This window comes from Electrona antarctica (assembly GCF_951216825.1).
Source record: "Electrona antarctica genome assembly, chromosome: 4".
Classification (NCBI taxonomy): domain Eukaryota; kingdom Metazoa; phylum Chordata; class Actinopteri; order Myctophiformes; family Myctophidae; genus Electrona; species Electrona antarctica.
This window is the reverse complement of record NC_136809.1, coordinates 36,695,753-36,714,960: the sequence shown is the minus strand read 5'-3', so window position 1 is coordinate 36,714,960 and position 19,208 is coordinate 36,695,753. Positions and strand designations below refer to the sequence as shown.

General features: G+C 44.5%; 1 protein-coding gene across 1 annotated transcript; it reads right to left on the bottom strand.

Moving 5' to 3' along the window:
- Positions 1–7,495: 7,495 nt before the first annotated feature.
- Positions 7,496–7,945, bottom strand: LOC306922598 (acyl carrier protein, mitochondrial-like; the record flags this gene model as incomplete). Its single annotated transcript, XM_079500311.1, is given in 2 exon segments — positions 7,496–7,864; positions 7,866–7,945. Coding segments are annotated over 2 exon segments (357 nt in total). The 3' UTR covers positions 7,496–7,587.
- Positions 7,946–19,208: the final 11,263 nt, after the last annotated feature.

The window sequence follows — 19,208 nt, the reverse complement described above, 5'->3', positions numbered from 1 at the left end:
TTTATGACTGTTGGTAGGGCGTTCCACTAGTAAATCACACATAGCAGATTTACAAGCTCGTTGTGAACTTGTAGATCGGCTATTTTCACAATTGTTGCCTCTTTCTTATATTATTTAACAATCTGGCCAATGTTTGACCAGTTTTTATAGCATGGTTTGCTGATTACTTTTGATGCAGTAATGGTTTTTAGAGCCTTTGAGGTATTAAAAGTCCTTAAATTGTCACTTCACTGTCATCTGGGGACCCCCCCAAATCATGTGGGGACCCACATGTTGAGAACCACTGATATATATGAATACTCAAATGTGCTTTACATGGGGGGAATGAGAAAACATAAAAACTTTATTGGGGGGTGGGGACACTAAGACGAAGCAATACAATCAATAAGAACAGTGGAATGAGCTATCTGGGGACTGGGGAGTGCATTCCACAGGGCTGGGTCAAGTGTGTTGGTGTGTCTTTGATCTCCTAGTTTCTTGAAACTAGTCTCTCGAGACAGACTGTTGAGTTGACTCCGTCAATAAAGGAAAAGAGGGAACTGTTTTTCCTTTACTTTTGACGATGGGTTCTCAGATTGTCAAACGTCAGCCCCATATGGTCCCTACGCCGGCTATGGGCTATTTAGCTCCACATAGCAGAGGGAAAGGTTTCATATGGGGCTAGTAGACCGCTAGAGATTAACGTTAGCTTCCTCCACATGTTTCATTCACAAGTACACCGGAGGCTTGTGCTGTAGATATGCAAACGCTAACGTAGTCACGTTAGCTAACCAGCTAACGTGCCTTTTAAATCTAAATCTCCCATCAACGGGTCCAAGCAACGTGATCTCATCTGGTTCGTCATGTTTGCGTGTGGGGTTTGTTGTCAACATTGCTGCCTGCTGACAGAAACAAGCTAACCAACCTCCAAAAACCAGCCAAGCAACTGTGAGGAAAAAAACAATCCAAGTTTGGCTGGAAATAAGCGGACTTGGCAACACACTCATCATTTGGACTACCGGTGTCGATCTGGTCGTCTAAGTTTCATAGGCAATCTATGACCAGCTTTAGCAGCTGGTAAAAATACCTACCCCTGAAAAGAATCTACCCACGTATGTCCCCTCGGGGGCTCCGAAAATTAGCCCGCTTGTGGCTGAGCTGTTAAACTCAAAGAAAAGTATTATCATTATGTCAGCATTAGCCTAGATATTGGTATTCACCAGAATGCCATTTTGTTCAATTTGTTATGCTACAGTAGACACATCCTCTGATCTGTTGCACTCCATGTTTCATCTTTGGAATTAGCTATGCATAAGATAAGATAAGATAAGAAACCTTTGATTTGATTTATACCTAGACCAAGTGGTGAGCTTCTGAAGTACAGCAAGGCAATTGAGTTGGCTTTTACATTTTACTCACTCTCTCTCTGTGTGTGTGTGTGTGTGTGTGCGTGCGTGCGTGCGTGCGTGCGTGCGCGCGCGCGGGCATGTGTAAAGAAGTCGGGAAGAAACCACTCCAAAATGTTCATTTTTCAGGAAATTACCATACCATATATTTTTAAACAAAGCAATACTGCCTCATCAAAGTTATATTGTCAATGAATTGCATGAGAGGGGGAGAGGTGATGGAGTGAGCACTCACTTGTTTCAGATTGCAGTCTTTCATTAAAAAGAATTACAGTCCACTAGACACGCAACTGCCTCCAGAAAGTCTAAATATTGATTCAATTTGCTTCTTGTAAATAAGAAGTTTTGCCTCTTATTGTGACAACAAGGATGACATGGGTGGTATAATAATAGCCCACAATATCTGGGTACACATCTGTGAGAAGTTATAGAATATAAACAACTAAATATGCAAGACATGTACGTATTTTTCTAGACACTATGATTTATTTACTCATTTTGGAGCATACTAGCCAATCAGCATGTGAGTCATGTCAATGTCAATCATGTAATGTTGCAAAACTGTTCATTACAAAGTATGACTGAAATGAAAAATATAAATGAGTATAAAATGAGTATAAAGTTCCAATTGACAAAAATATATATATTTAACCCCCTAAAATCTCCTATGGTGGTCGGCTGTCGGCTGTCGGCCCGGCGCGTTCATGAATGCAATTCATTTGGAACAAAACTTATTTAATTGCAAAACAGATGGCCTTTACCAGTTGTCCATGCGTTTCCACTCTCATTTACCTTATTGCACCATTATAGAGCTCCGAAGTCTGACGTCACTTTCAGTAGAGGTCGTCAATCTCCAGGTTCATGTATTTGTTTATTTGCATTGAGATCCCCAAACGGCGATTTTAGGTCGCTTCATATAAGAACTGTGTTTGAAAAATAAACCGACCACCTCGGCGTTTCTGTCAGGGGAGTGGCTGTGCGTCGTTAATGATGTCCATTCATATTTGATACAGCCAGTTTCTAGAGAAAATGGAATTAATGTGACCACAAAAGCCTTGAAACTACATATGAATGCAATGTCGCTGAGCATATACGTCACACCCAGCTGTCAACATATTGCGTTCCTGAGATTCCTCTTTGACGTCACCACCAGCTCAGCTGGTGGTGACTCGACTCGTACTAACCACGATTTTTTTTTAAAACGTAATTAACGTTCAGTTTCTGTTGTGCGACGGGCTGCGGGCAGAAGCAGCCTACCCGGAAATGTAGTCTCTGGGTTGTTTGGCTCGTTTCTAACGCTTATTTTGTTACTCTTTGGGTATTTCCACCTTCAGTCGATGCTTCATATCCATATGAGTGAAAAGGCCCGGGTGATCGGTTTATTTTTCAAACACAGTTCTTATATGAGGCGATCTAAAATCCCCCTATGGAGAGTACAATGCTTATAAAAAGATACATGAACCATGGCGCTCACTGCCCTCTACTGGTAGTAGAGGGCAGTGACGTCAGGACTTCGGTGCTCTATTGTCTAGTAGAGAATGGGATAGGCAGTATATGTACAATATCATGGCTCTGCACTCCAGCTGTCTTTGTTCCCTTGTTGTTTCTGCTGCACTTGACGTGCATGAATGGAGATGTTCTAGCAAATAGGGGAAAGGAATAATAATGAACTAATGGTTATTCATTACTGTGATGGCAATATTTCTGTTCAGTGGCTCGTGAATCAACATTGTTCTCCATGCACAGGCATCGACCACCGGCGACCATAGGCAACGCCTAATACAACTGCAAAGGAGTGTGTGTGTGTGTGTGTGTGTGTGTGTGTGTGTGTGTGTGTGTGCGTGCGTGCGTGCGTGCGTGCGTGCGTGCGTGCGTGCGTGTGTTAATATCATATGTTAATTAAGAACCAGGGTGATTACAGAGGGTGGTGATGACTTCCTCCCAGTGGTGTAAAGTAGGCTAACTAAATACAGTACTGTACTTAAAACTGTGACGGCAATATTTCTGTTCAGTGGCTCGTGAATCAACATTGTTCTCCATGCACAGGCATCAACCACCGACGACCATAGGCGACGCCACAACTGCAAAGGGGACAGGTGTGTGTGTGTGTGTGTGTGTGTGTGTGTGTGTGTGTGCGTGCGTGCGTGCGTGCGTGTGTGTGCGTGCGTGCGTTAATTAAGAACCAGGGTGATTACAGAGGGTGGTGATGACTTCCTCCCAGTGGTGTAAAGTAGGCTAACTAAATACAGTACTGTACTTATGTACAGTTTTGAGGTATTTTTACTTTACTGGAGTACTCTAAAATGTCAGTACTTTTACCTTTTACTCCATACATCTCAGAGGCAAATTTTCTACTTTTACAATTCAAGCTCACAATGCGTCGTGATGCTACGCATTGTGAGCTTGTAGATCTGCTATTTTCAAAAGATTTTGAAAGACACTTTGAAAGCTTGAAATGGGACATTCTACATAATGACCACTTTCTACTTTTGGTACATTAAGTAGGTTACATTTTAATACCAATAAAGTACATTTTGAATTCCGGACTTTTAATTAGGAGTAGTTCTCCATTGCAGTATTGATACTTTTACTTAACATACGCCGTAATCGCCTTTTTTTTAAAACAATTTAAAAATTTTATCCCACGATTTTGTAACCCATTTTTCACCCCTGTGTCAATTATCTAATGTGATCCTGGGCTCTACACACCCTCCGCCAACCTAGTCCCCATATATGGGGGACATGGGGAGAGCAACGGACTTAAACTCATGCTTCCTTCATGCCTGAGTGTCCAAGTTGCTCCTTTACGCCTGACAGGGGGGAGTTTCCCTGGTTGGACGTAGCGCGTGGAAGGAACACGTTATTCCAACCAGTTCCTTTCCCCTCCATCAGGCGCCCCGGCTGGCCAGGGGGAGGCAGTTTAGAGACCAGGATTACTGCATGTTTTTGTGAGGGTACCTATACGGGGACATGGGGAGAACATGCAAACTCCACACAGAAAGGCCCTTTCGCCAACCCCGCCTCGGGTATGGGCACTGATGACGCGGAGGAGGAAACACGCCGCCAGCACCCACAGCGCCCCGAGCGGGAATCGAACCCAGGACCTTCTAGCTGTGAGGCTAGACTGTGCCACCGTGCCCCCGTAATCGCCTTTTGACGCCTCCCGGTCCAAACGCCTTCTGCTCCGAGACCGCCTATGGACGCCTATTTTAATATCAATTGATTACGGTTCACAACTGTGTCCTGCACGCGCTCAAAACACTACGGTAGCGGTGCAAACAAAAAAAAAAGAAAAAAGAAAACGTAAATGAAAATTCTGCTGGCTTATGCTGTCTATGGGAACGCAGTTTTTAGAATCGTAATATCTCGGATTCTTCTTTTTGGTTCAAAACAAGCTTGATTTCCCTAAAATGTATGTTTTGGGTGAATTAAATTACAATCGAGGCACCTATCATGTAGCGATAATTCACTTCCTGACTCTCGGCTTCCGAGTGACACGGCTTTCAAACTAAGAGTCTCACCGCAGGGGTGGCGGTCCGGGAGTACCTTTTTCAGACACCAGATGGGGGTGTCGGCGTTTAAGAAATGAGTTAAGAAATAAAATGTTGTACTTTTTCCACCACTGCTTCCTCCTGTATGTACAGTATGTATGTGAGTCCACTCTGTGTATGTGGTCACAATTGTAAGTGTATGCGCGTGCCTGTGTGTGCTTGTGTGTGTGTGTGTGTGTGTGCGCGTGCGTGCGTGCGTGCGTGCGTGCGTGCGTGCGTGCGTGCGTGCGTGCGTGCGTGCAGAGGGTCAGCTCAATATTTAATCTATAAAAAGTGAAATATTCAAACGTCTTTTATCATAATGTTATGGTTTAAACTGAGTTAGTCAAATTAGTCAAGTACAGGCTGTAGCCAAGGGTTTCAAATCCACCCACCAACTGGTCTGGCACTGGGTATGGTGGCACAGGAGTCGATGCACAATTTTAGTTGAAGTAGCTTTCTAGTTAATGTCTGCCACAGGCACACGGTGGCAGCAATAGGTAAGCCTTGCCAAGGCATTCTCGCCATATGGATATCTTAATTTCCGGTTTCCCGGCTCGGAGACCGCCATTGTAAGGAATGGCTTATGTTAGCAGTAGCTCATGATGTTTATCTTTCGACAGAAATGTTAACATGTCGGGTGCGATTCGATAAAAGAAAATTCACAAATCAGATCCAAACCTCGGATGGATCATCATCACCGTGAGATAACAGAGACAACAGCCAAATAAAAAATGTATCTACAAGCTCATGTTGCAAGCAAATGTTGTGAACTTATAGATCAGGCATTTTCACACAACACTGTCATAACAAAGTAAAACATGGATTAAGTGGTGAATACTATAATAACCTTACCAGTTTCAAAAAGAAAAGAAGGAAAAAAAGAAAGAGCTGCATGTGTTTTACCGTCAGCAGTTGATGAAAGGAGCTCATTTCAAACTGATCAGTGATGGCATAAAAGATGCCAGCTGTTGCTTTCAATCATAACGACCCTCAGAAAATACTGCAGATGCATGGCTGACAATAAAACAATAGGGCTCTGGGAGAGGGCGTAAGTGATGTGCAGGGGGACGATGATAGCATTTCAATGGGAGACTCCTCCTCTCACATGGACGGACGCACGCACACAGTCCCTCGGCTTTACCGTAATAAACCTATCACAACTTTTGTGACGCTAATGAGCCTGGAAACAACTCACTTCACCTTTAATGAGAAACCATTCTGTCATTTTGGACTCATATGCTCCTAATGATTAAAACTATTCATGACAGGGATTTTGTTTCAAAGTGACTCCAACATTTGGAAAGAAACAATGACAATCCAAATCAGTAATGCAATGTGTGTGATCATTGTTGGGGGGGAGGCATCTTTACTTTGAATTTCGAGATGTATAATGCAAAACACATAAATGGTGTCCTCTATTCTATCTCTTAATAAGTCTCTCGGATTTCTATAATTAGACATTTCTGAGATGATTCTTCAAGAAATGTTTATCCCCAAGAATGTCCCTCAAGATGTGATTTAAGTTCCTGAGAAGAAAAAACGATACTGACTCAAGGTTGTATGCATATCCACCAGCCAGTTGCAGTTTATATCCCTGTCTGCTCAGATTTATCTGTCGTATTATCTATTTATACATTTCCCAAATCTCTGCCTGTCTGTCTCACATTTTCTTGTCAAAGGCCACGTTTACACGCCAACGATAGAAAACAACAAAGTGCCATTGTGTTTCTCACTTTTTATTCTGTGTTTAGATGGATTGAAAACGGTGTAGTGGCAATGATGCACTGTCACATAGATCAGTCATGCATGCGTAGAACCACTTCCATTCTACTTCCTACTAGTGCCCTGCACGGTTGGATTTCTGACCACTCCCGCCCGCTCCCGCAATGATTTCATTCTTTGACCGTCCGCAGTGACCACCTGTCCGCCGCTCCTGCCCGCAACAAGAAATTAAGTCCCGCACCGTCATCGTTATCGTTTAGTACCGCTAAACGCACAATATTTCCATTGAGATCAAATTCAATATATTTACCCAAACAGTTGCTGAGGTTGAGCAGGCGTGCACGAGAGAGGCGTTGTTTATTTGTGAGCAGTTGCTCACAGATAGAGGGGAAAGTGTTTATATTGCGATGGGACATATTATAGGTAGACCATTATATTATGTGACACACATGGACATGGCGACAGCTGCACACAGGACGCAGGGTGAGAACGAGAGAGAGACTCTCTCTCTCTCGTTCTCACGCTGCGTCCTGTGCTGAGAGAGAGAGAGAGAGAGGGAGAGGGAGAGGGAGAGATAGAGAGAGCGAGAGCGAGAGACAACGTGCGATTAGGGGATATTACGTTCTCCTCAGACATATTCATGTCTTGCTAAAGTGTATAAGCTCTGTATCTGGTTAATTGCGGAAGGATGCAGGATTTTGCAGGGCCCGCTGGTTTTATCTGGAACGCCTGTTCCCGCGCCTGCAACATTTGCGTTGGGCCCCGCGGGTACCGTGGGCTCCCGCTCCTGATGCAGGGCACTACTTCCTATCACATGGCTGTTTGTTTACATTCACCATTGCTACGTGAAAAGCTTGTCAGGAAGTTAGAAATAACTTGCCACCCATTCACAACTACTGCCTGCGAGGTTGCACTGGGGTCAACCTCAATCTTTTAAGTGCTATACACTATTCATATACATCCTTTTTGTCTGCAATATACTGCACAATTTCTCCTGGGCTCATCAGCTCCTCTGCCTCTCCATCTGGGATTTCAAATCCAAACTCATCCTCCATCGCCATGATTATCTCCACCTGGTCCAGACTGTCCAGACCCAGGTGCTTCATGAAGTGCGATGTGGCCTGCAGCTTCTCTGGGTTGATCTTGTCATATAGCTTTAGGACGTACATGACGCGGTCTTTGATGGCCTCCAGGGTGAGGGGAGGCAGGTCTCCATATTGTCGAGGCGAGGTGACCCGAGGACACCCTGGCTGAGGGCCGCAGCAGGAAGCAGACACACTGCAGGAGGAGGACACGGGACGCCATGACTGACTAGATTGTCGCTTTCTTTAGAGACCGTTGTCGCGTAAACGTGGCCTAAAATGTGAAGATGACTGACATCATATTGATGATGTCATATCACTGCAGCTACATCTGCTGCTATTGCAGATATGACATTGGCGATGCCCAAATATGGAGTTCCTCACGGTTGCAGACTGGCCTCAAAATACTGGATATTGCACTATCCAGTAATGCACTAGCATAATATATGTATGCAGTGGTGGAAAAAGTATACTCACATTCTGTACTTAAATTAATCATATGGGCATACCTAACAATTGATGCCAAAACAATGGGAAAAAAATCACTTTATTTTGTATTTTTATATCAGAAGTCCATAAAAAGCCTATTTGAATTCCTTTGAACAAAAACATACTGCCCAAAGAATCTTGGTTTCATTCACCTGTTTGATTCCCATTGCTGCACGTTCCTCCAAACTCAGCTGATTTGGATTACAGAACTATTCTGTTTCATTTACTGTACTACTATGTATCTGATTCTGAAAACATTATGGGTTATAGAAATAAGCCACATACAGTAGTAGCAAACATGCTTTGCTGGCTCTATCACTATAGATTGATTGATTGATTGATCCTTTATATTTAAGTGTCATGCTTCCGAAGAAGCCCAGCCCATATGGACTTTATAATGACAATAAACCGACATGACAGTTTGCAAACAATGATCAAGTGAATGACTAATACACCCCAGATCCTTACAAGGCAGATTACATAATACAACATAAAATAAAATACCATAAAATACAACATGTAACAGGAGACACATGTACCTACTTGAAGAGCTGAGATTGCTTTCTACTCCAGGCTCTAGAAACAAACTGGGCTGTCCTAAATACTTAATTATTAAATAACCAGACTAACTTCTGACCATCATCTTCCCACAATAGTTAATAGTTAATAGATTTTTTTGTTGCATTGCCTCAAATAGTATACATTACATAATCTATTCTCTTCTGGCACCGCTGAAAACCGACCTACCTCAATAGCCAGAGGCAGGATGCCAGTTCTCAGCTGGGCACACAATGACCGCTGGTTTCTGGTTAGAAAGGATTTGACATACAGTTCAGTACCAAAACACTGCTTCATCTGTTTTGGTTTATACCATATGTCATTTGACCATTTATCTTTGTATTTACAAAATAGTTTTTGTTTCAACCTATTGATGTTACCACAAAGCATATTCTGAAAGATATAAGACAGATCTGCCTTTATCCAGGGGCCATTGTGTGCCTTATCCCAATTGCCTTATCCCAAAAGACCTTTTTTGTTAACCTATCTTCTGGCAGATTAATGAGACGGTTCCACAAGCGGATCACTTCTCCCTTTAGCCTAATCTCCATCAGTTAAATCCCAACCCATATCTCCCTGGATTGCAAGAGAAATGCATGTACCCCAAGGAAAGGCTCTATTCTAGCTCTATTCTGGATATAATTAACTTTTTTGTCATCCTTAAAACCCCAAACACCAGCTGCATATGTAAGTATTGAACAGACACATGCATCATAGAGCTGTGAGTATGGGAATAACCAGTATCTTTACAAAATGTCATTTTACTAATATTGACCCAACAGCTTTGTTTATTAAGTTGAAAATCTTTATTCAATTTTTTTTTTTTCATGGGACGGGATGGGAAGGGATGTTAGAATTGAAAGCACCCAGGGAGCTGCAGGATGTGGTGGGATGGTGGTCAAAAAATATGATTTCAGTTTTATTTTCATTGAGAGTGGGAAAGTTGGCGTCCATCCAGGACTTGATGTCATGTAAGCAGCTATGGGAGTCGGCTGAGCCCACACATCTGCACCATCACATCCAAGACCCGGGAGATGGACTCGAAAGAGGACATCTACCACGCCGGCATTGGACCCTGCTGAACTGCCTCTGTACGTACTAGGGTAGGGTTGGTCGCTTCAAATCGTCCATGAAGAGGTGAGGCCTGGCAGACAGCGCAGCATGCGAGTGTGGCGAGCCTGAGCAGACTGCCGACCACATAATCACCACCTGTCCTCTATGTACAGACCTCCTTCAGAGGCTGGCCTCTTCCAAGTGGGACCATGAAGAGACAGAGCTTACACGAAAGAAGAAGAAATAATTGTGGAGTAAAAAGTAAACAAAGCCTCTGACATGTAATGGAGTAGAAGTATTGAAAATTGGAAATACTCCTGTAAGGTAAAAACATATATATCTCAAAATTGGACTTAAGTACAGTACTTGAGTAAATGTAATGAGTTAGTTTACACTACGGGTTTGGGAAACATGTCCCATGACAGCCCAAAGATATTTTTGCCGTCAGAGGCATAAATTGCCTTAATTGCAATGTCTGCTTGATGCGGAGAATTAACATCTTACTTACTAAGACAACATAATTACAGAATCGGAGCAAGAAACCGCCTTCTAGACACATTAAGCAAAGCCTGCTCTAAATAGTGCAGTGAGTGGCAAAGCCTTCAAGCAGTTCAAGAATAAATTTAGTGATATGACCCCTAATTTAGTCCAGTCAGAGCAACGATTCCCAACCTGCGGGCCAGGGCCCACTGCTGGGCCGTGAGGATATTTCAGGTTGGCCCCCCAAAAATTGGTAAACCACTATGATTTTAATGATAGCAATAATATTAAGAATGAATGTAAAAAAGGGAAGTCAAGTGTCTTTTATTTGACAGCTTCAGTTACTAGTTAGCCTACTTAACCACTTCAGCCCTAAATACAAATTATTGGCTCAGGAATTAATCTCCATGAATTCAAGGCTTCATGGGTTGTGTAATTGATAAAAAAAATAAGTAATTGTTTGGGTGAACTATCCCTTTAACTGCTCCGCTGTGCATTTATCTGATTAGCACATTGCTGGGTCAAATGCAGAAAACAATATTTACCCCCGGGGGTTGCTGATCTACCCTATTTTTTTCTGTTCTTTTTCTGTTTACAACTTAGTACATTCTTTAATCTAGGGGTCATATTTTTTTGCTCATACAATAGAAAACAGATGACAGGACAAGGATTTGTGCCTGTATTACATTATGACTCTGTTTCTTGTGTATAGGATGTGGGGAAGCATGCAGGCTGTGATACATATTTCAGGTGTGGTTCTATTGTATTCATGCAGATGCCACATACTGTTGGCTCGAGATGTAAGGAGCTTTACCATTGCCAGGTGGGAGCATTGTGTGGGAGGTTCAAGGTCGTCTTTGATTTCTTAGAGCAATTATTCTGTGGCATGCTTGAGATCTTTCGGCTACGTGTCGATTATTCCATGACCTGTCATCGTCTTTTTACAGGTGGAGAAATTCCACACAACACAAAACCGTGCAAATTGTGTTATCTTTATAAATCAGGCGGAATGTATAATCAGCCACACTTCTTCTGTTATGTGTGCGGCCCACAATGGATTTTCTTGACTGAACCATATGAATGGGTGGACCAAAGGAGAAGTTCCCAACTTAATTTCTCCTTTTTTGTCTCCACCAGGCCGAAGGCATGGGGAGAGAGTATGTTTTGCACTCCGTCCGTCCGTGTGTCCGTCCGTCCATCCGTCCGTCCGTCCGTCCGTGAACAGCTAATCTCCGGCACCGTTAACCCGGTCGATGCCAAATTTTGCACACACACTCCCTGGATGCCAACGATGAACCTCTGCCCCAAAAGTTCCAGAACGGCCTGTTATAGCGCCACCAGGAGGCCGCTTTGTGCAAAACAAGTTTTTGGACAGTACACCTACAGATTTTGTCCAAACATCACGCAAATTGGTAGTTGGTACACAGTCTCTCTAGAGCCATTCAACGAAACGGGTCTTTCAGATTTCTCAGACTCCATCCTGATTGGCTAAGATTGGCTTCCAAAGTTCGCAGGAGTGCTCAGTTTCAAACAAAATGCTGCAAATCATGAACACATTGTGTGATTTCCGTAAAATTGTGCACGCACATTCCCACTAGGCCGAGGAAGAAATGCCACATGAACATTTTCAACTCAGCCTCATGGTGGCGCTATAACTGGCTGAAAAGTGTTGCACAGATCTGTCTAAAACTTTGTATGCACATGCCCTAGGGCCTAGAGGCCAAGGAAAAACCTTTGCCTGGAATTTTTCACATCTGCTCTTTATAGCGCCACCAGGAGGCCGACATATGTAAAACACATTTTCTAATATTACTCCTTCAGATTTTATCCAAATTTCACGCAAATCGGTACACATGCTCTCCATAGTCATGTGATCAAGACGGGTTTGTTTGATTTCTCATAATCCACCTTCATTGCCTAAGATTGGCTTCTAAACTTTTCAGGAGTAGCCTGCTTTGTACCCGTTTTGTACAAATCGCCACAACTAACGCAGCATCCAATCGCGGTGAAACTGTGCATGCATATTCCCACTAGGGTGAGGAAGAAATGCCACTTGACAGTTTTCAAATCAGCCTCATGGTGGCGCTACAACAGGCCAAGCCGTGTCGCACGCACGCACGCACGCACGCACGCACGCACGCACGCACGCACGCACGCACGCACGCACGCACGCACGCACGCACGCACGCACACACACAGAACATGATTATATTACTCCTAAACATTTTGCCAAACATCTCACACACACTACTATCCTCCTGGTGGAGACCTGTGCCCAGAAGGGCACTTTTTCTAGTTTCAATATATTTTGATGAGAAATATTTTTCATGGAATATTTTACATTGGGTAAAATATACCCGTGTTTAGTGATGGTGTGTCCATCACTAAACCCGCCCAACTAGCCCGCCCAGAAAAAAATGAGCATGGTTGCTATGCTCATTTTTTTCTGCACACAAAAGCCAGTTGTAGGAGTGGTTTACACCACTCAAAAAAACCTCAGAGGCGGGCTGCAGCGGAGAAACCTCGGAGGCGGGCTGCAGCGGAGAAGCCTCGGAGGTGAGCTGCAGTGGCGGGGCCTCAGGCAGAGGAGACAGAGCCGCAGACGGGACTGCAGGCGGAGGAGCTGGGGCTGCAGACGGGACTGCAGGCGGAGGAGCTGGGGCTGCAGGCAGAGGAGCTGGGGCTGCAGACGGGACTGCAGGCGGAGGAGCTGGGGCTGCAGGCAGAGGAGCTGGGGCTGCAGACGGGGCTGCAGGCAGAGGAGCTGGGGCTGCAGGCAGAGGAGCTGGGGCTGCAGACGGGGCTGCAGGCGGAGGAGCTGGGGCTGCAGGCAGAGGAGCTGGGGCTGCAGACGGGGCTGCAGGAAGAGGAGCTGGGGCTGCAGACGGGACTGCAGCCGGAGGAGCTGGGGCTGCAGGCGGGACTGCAGGCGGAGGAGCTGGGGCTGCAGGCAGAGGAGCTGGGGCTGCAGACGGGGCTGCAGGCAGAGGAGCTGGGGCTGCAGACGGGACTGCAGGAAGAGGAGCTGGGGCTGCAGGCGGAGAGCTGGGCAGTGGAATGCTCTGGATCCTGGGCAGCTGGAAGCGTTGGAAGCCATGGCGATGACGCCCCCTCGCCCGGTTCCCCCTGAAGATTGCCAAGCGAGACCCAACATATGGATCAAGGGCCGAAGCTGTGTCAGCGTAGGCTGGCTCAGGGAATGCAGAGTCAACAGAGGCGGGTGCTGGACCAACAGGCTGGAGGCCTACAAACCCAAGCCTGATTGACTGGTGAGCAGGCTTACACGCAGGCTGGTGAGCAGGCTGGAATGATGGCTGGGAGGAGGGTTGAAAAGGAGCCGACTGAGTAGGGCGGCCAACACCATACTCCCACCTGGTCGTTGCCACCAGTCTGGCAAAATCAGGGTCCGTCTTCCAATAACTCACAAGGGAATTGAGAAAAACTGGGTCTTCATGAAAATCCTCCCTTGTCACTCCAAAATCCTCCCATGAAAAGGGCAGGTTATTATCTGCCATGATAGAAGGCTTCCTCAGCAATCTCAAAACTGGCAACAAAGTCCAAAAACAAAAAATCAAAGTCAAACCTCTGTCCGCTGGGTCCAGACTGGTGAGATCTTTCTGTCACGGTGAGCCAAGGGGGGTAGGACCCAAATGCAGGACAGAGAGGCCGAAGAGTTCAAATGCAAATAGTTTAATAACAGTGACTAGAACTGAACACTTACATGACATTTCAACAAAGATCTCACAAGGAACTGAAAAGACAGGGGAGTATAAATACACACAGGGATAACAGGGCACAGGTGAACATAACTTAAAATCAAGACAGGGATTGGCTAAGAAACCATTAACCAACAGAACACAGGTGGAGCAAACTAATAATCACAGGTGGTGAGACAAGGCAGGAAAACAGAAACAAGGCATATACTACACAATAAAAGCACACAAGAACAGAAAACATTAACCAAAACTAGGAACAAGGACCACTAGGGACCACGGATTGTGACAGAGAGAGAGAGAGAGAGAGAGAGAGAAGGGGGGGGGGGCTGCGGAAGAGAATGAAGAAGATTAACCCATTAGGCAGATCTACACACTCATAGCGCGGTACGAAGTGACGTGCTATGAGCCTGTATATCTGCTATTTTTAAATATCCAAAGTATAAAATAATGGTTAAAGTGGTTAAAATGTGTAGTTAAAATCTAAAATGACACTGATGCTTTCCCGGTTTTAATGGGTCATGGTCAAGGAACCCAGGATAGAAGGTGGCAAAAGGTGGATGTTGCACAACAGTGGAAGACATAGTGCCACTATGTACGCATCTATCTTACTGTCTTATTGTCCACCCACTCAACATTTTGACTCAGAAATGTGATCATGGCGCCCGCTGGCCTTGTGGTCCAGGCACGTGCCACAGCGTGTCACGTGTTCGAGTCCCGTTCATGACGACCTTTGCTGCATGTCTCCGCCCTCTCTCTCTCCCTCTTTTCTGTCAATCTTCACTTGTATATATCAATAAAGGCAGAACAAAATCACATTTCTTAAAACTATAGTCCCTGTTTACCGATGGCCTCATTTACATACTGAGGCAGAGGACAGACACACAAAGAAAAGAGAATACTTCCCAGCACAGCGCTGCACCGGCTCTGTCTACCATCTGGCTTGCGAATTACATTATACTTCACCATCAGAACTCAAAATGATGAACAGGATGGCATAAAAGATATGCCTGCTGTTATTACAGACAAGTGCTTTCAATTATAATGCTCCTCCAAAGATATTGCACACATCATCATGACAGGAAGCAAAGAAATATACTGTGGGAATAAGGACAGTCGGTGTGACAGGAGGCAGACGAGATGGTTTCAAGCAGCTCACTCTTTCTCTCTTTTCGATCGTCTCACTGTCTCTGCAGCAGAAGTAATGAGCCTTAAACCACAGTACTTTAGCTTTAATTAAAAAGACGCTTTAGATATCTTAGAGGGGGAAGAGAGAGTTTGAGAGAGGGAGCGAGATAAAAGGGCAGAGAGATTAAGTATTATTTTCCCCTTTTTTATGAATGATAATTACATGATGATGGTTTTGAAGAACACATCTATAATATACACTACAGGTATCACGTTACTGTAAGTCACTAACATCTGGGTTTCCGAGGCTACTCTCAATTATCTCCTTAAGTGCCTTATAGATACATCCAAAGTCACTTATACTCGGGCAACTAGCCCGCCCAGCTGCCCAAATGCTCACACACATCTTATTATGTCACTACACTGAAGTTAAACCAATTTCAGCAGGTGGCGGTCCATAAGCCACAGGGCAGGGAGATGTTCTCACACTCAGGTCAGACCCCTGTTTCTGTTCTTTGACTGAATGTTTGCAAAGGGCTTTCGAGGATTACCGGGATCTACAGTTGACTTGCAGTCATTCAAAAATGCTGGAATTCAATTTCGGAATGAAAGGGAGCTTTTCAAGGTAGAGGAAGAGAGTGACAATAAGAGGTAGGAACAGAGAGAGAGAGAGAGATAGAGAGAGAGAGAGAGTAAATTACTGAGAGGAGAAAGTGAGATGGAGGGTCAGCACTTAATATAATTTCATGTTGAAGAGGTCACTCGCTGCACTCAGCCTGAAATGATTCATAATCTGATATACCGTAGGTATGTAATACCATTATTCCCATGAGGGGGGAAAGGGTGCTGCACAGGACATGTTCTACTGTGTAGTGTCACTGTGTGTGTGTTCAAGTACAATCTGAGAACCCATCGTCAAAAAATAAAGGAAAAACAGCACAGTCTTTTCCTTTGACAACAGACTGTCTCGAGAGACTACTCAAAGTATGACTTACCGGCTCTCTCTATGCTGGGAGAGAAAGTATACACGTCGTATGGGCAATGCTGTCCCCTCTGTCAGTAACTAGCAATGAGTGACTGAGCAAAATATCCTTAGCCTTAATAATCCTTACCTTGGATTCTTGTGATGTTGCTTAGTGGTCTGATCATTGAAAGGCAACACGAAAACTAAACTGACCTGCTGCTGTGGATCGATCAAGCTCTGAGGTAGCTAAGTGATCTATCCTCATTAGAACTCTGAGATTCGAAAGAATGTAAAGTGCTTAACTAATAAATGAAATGCAAAATAACTTCATGTATTATTTATGAAGGCAGGGCCTATGGTACTACTTACATAGCACTAACACATGTCACACAGAGGCACTTCTCTCACACGCACGCTCTAACTAATAGCCTACTTTTAATAGTGAAGGCACAATTACCATATGGTGCCGAAATTGGTGCTGTGATTAACCGTGATTGGTTAGAAGGTGTGTCATTCTGCGCTGCATGTGATTGGCTGAACATTGCATAACGAGTTAATGAATAAAAGAACAGGTAGGCCTACCTAACGGGTATGGACTTGTTTAATTAACTCGTTCGCTCATTCGTTTTTTGACACCTTCTGGTCCAAACGACCTTGTCGCCAAGATCGTCTTTTGACGCTTTTTTAAATATAAATTGATTACGGTTCACAACTCTGTTCTGTACGGTTCCAGTGCGAATAAAATAAGTAAAATAAAAATGAAATTACAAAAAAGAAAACGAAGTGAGATGTACGTTGGCTTATGCTGTCTATGGGCACGCAGTTGCTCGGGAGTAAGTCGGATTCGTTTCCGGTGGGGGTTGGCCTCCGCCAGGGCTGCGCATTGTCACCTATCCTGTTTATGATTTTCATGGACAGGATCTCGAGGCGAAGTCAAAGATAGCCAGAAGACAAAGCTATCTGTCTACCGAGCAATCTTCGTTCCTACTCTCACCTATGGGGCAGACCAAGGCGCAGATGGAGGGATTACATTGACTCCCTGGCCTTGGAACGTCTCGGGATCCCCCAGGAGGAAGTCACTAATGTTGCTCTGGAGAGACCCGACTACGGATAAGCGGTTGAAGATGGATGGATGGATGGATGGATGGATGGATGGATGGATGGGCACGCAGGTTTTAGAATCCATATCTCGGATTCTTTTCCAGGCTGCGTTTTGGATCAAAACAAGCTTGATTTGCGGCTCATTTCTATAAACTATATGATCGCCGGTTACAAAATGTATGTTTTGGGTGAATTATATAACATTTGCGCTATGTTATAAAATAGTGATATTTCACTTCCTGTTTGCGAGAGAAACCCCTTTCAAAATAAGACGTTTCTCCATAGAGAAGAATGGTTGACGGTCTTCGAGTACACAATTCAGCCATCAGAGGGCTCTTGGCGTCGAATAAGTTAAAGGCATTCAATATATGACTCAATAACTTGAAAATAGAGAGCAAAATCCAAATCAAAGTACATTTCCATATACTCTACTGAATTTTAGTTGTGTATTTTAACACATTGACGGCTTTAGATTAAAAGGTGACATGCCGAGGCTGCCGAGATTGTTTAATTACCTTTGGAGCATACACTGAAGTATTTGCGCCTTTGATCCATGAAAATCCCCCTGAAAATAATTCCATGGCTTGTTGTCGAACCGAAAAATATTCCACCGTTGCGATCCGGAACAACAACAGGTAGTGAGAGCTGCAGTTGAGTCCAGTTGAAATTACTGTTCACTTGCATTGAACTAATTTTCCCATAAGCCATTGCAGCCCAGAGCACGGGTCGATTTCCAGTTTCGTCATCATAACGCGATGGCCTTGGTCACAAATCCGCTATTTATTTTTAATTATTAAACAACTGCGAATTAAACACATATTACGCAGGGGAAAACATGGATTAAATAGCGTGGAAAGCGGGTTATGTAGCAAAACTGTTAAGAGGCTTATAGTGAATCATTTAACATTCACACATGATAGTGGTTCTAGAATATAAAATGTATCCAGTAGGTGCAATTGTCAGGCGGCAGACATTATTATTTCTTATTATCATTTTTGTGTCTTTAAATCCTCATTATACTTACCGTGTGTTATATTGTTTGCTGTGGTTTGGTTTGACTTTATTATCTATTTTGTATGTGACCTTTTTCTTTTATATTTATCCGCATGATGTATTGTCCCGAGTGGGTGTGTTGTTGATTTGTGTTATTTATGATCTGCCCTGTATTCGCCAGCGACACTTCAGACATCACGTGACATTAGTAATTAGGACGGCTTACAGCAGAGTATGAGAGACTGTGAGGTGCAAGAGACGTTCACCAATCACCATGCACGCACACCAGCCAGAAACCAATGAGAGCGCAAGGGCGTGTGTGAACACAGAGTGGGAACATTCAAAAACTGACAGCAGGAAACAGAACGAGAGAAGCAGCAGAGAGAGAGGACGCCTGTGAGAGTGCAGAGCCAGTTTAGAATAATATGCAGAGCCTGGGAGCCGGCAGCCAGACCTAGACCACGGAGGGAGAGAGGACCTGATCTACTGACGAACCAGAGTGACGCGCAGCAACCGCTGCGGTAGAGCGCAAATTCGTTTCGGCTCTACCTGGCGTGTGAGTATCGTTCCACACTGTTGAAGAGACTTATACCCGGCTAAGCCAGTGAAACCGTTTAATCTGAGTTATTACGCATCTCGATTCGAGTGATCTGCCTTCTCACCTTTCCAGGACCACTTTGAGCTGAGGAGAGAGGTTGGGTCCGAGCAGTATAGCGTAAGGAGACCAGACGAGCCCGCCCGTCCCTGTGAGAGACAGTGCAACGCACAGCAACCGCAGCGGTAGAGTGCGAATTCGATTCGGCTCCTGGCGAGTGAGTGTGAGTACCGTTCTGCACTGTTGAAGAACCTTGTGGTGGTTTCGCCCCGCATTGTAGTTGAATTGATTCGTGTCTCGATTCGAGTGATCTGTCTTCTCTTCCGCCCTAGGCGCTGTTGGACAGCCTGCCGGAGCATCCCCTCCTCTGTCTGCACTACCGTCACTTTAACCCCCTTCTACTCTTTTAAAG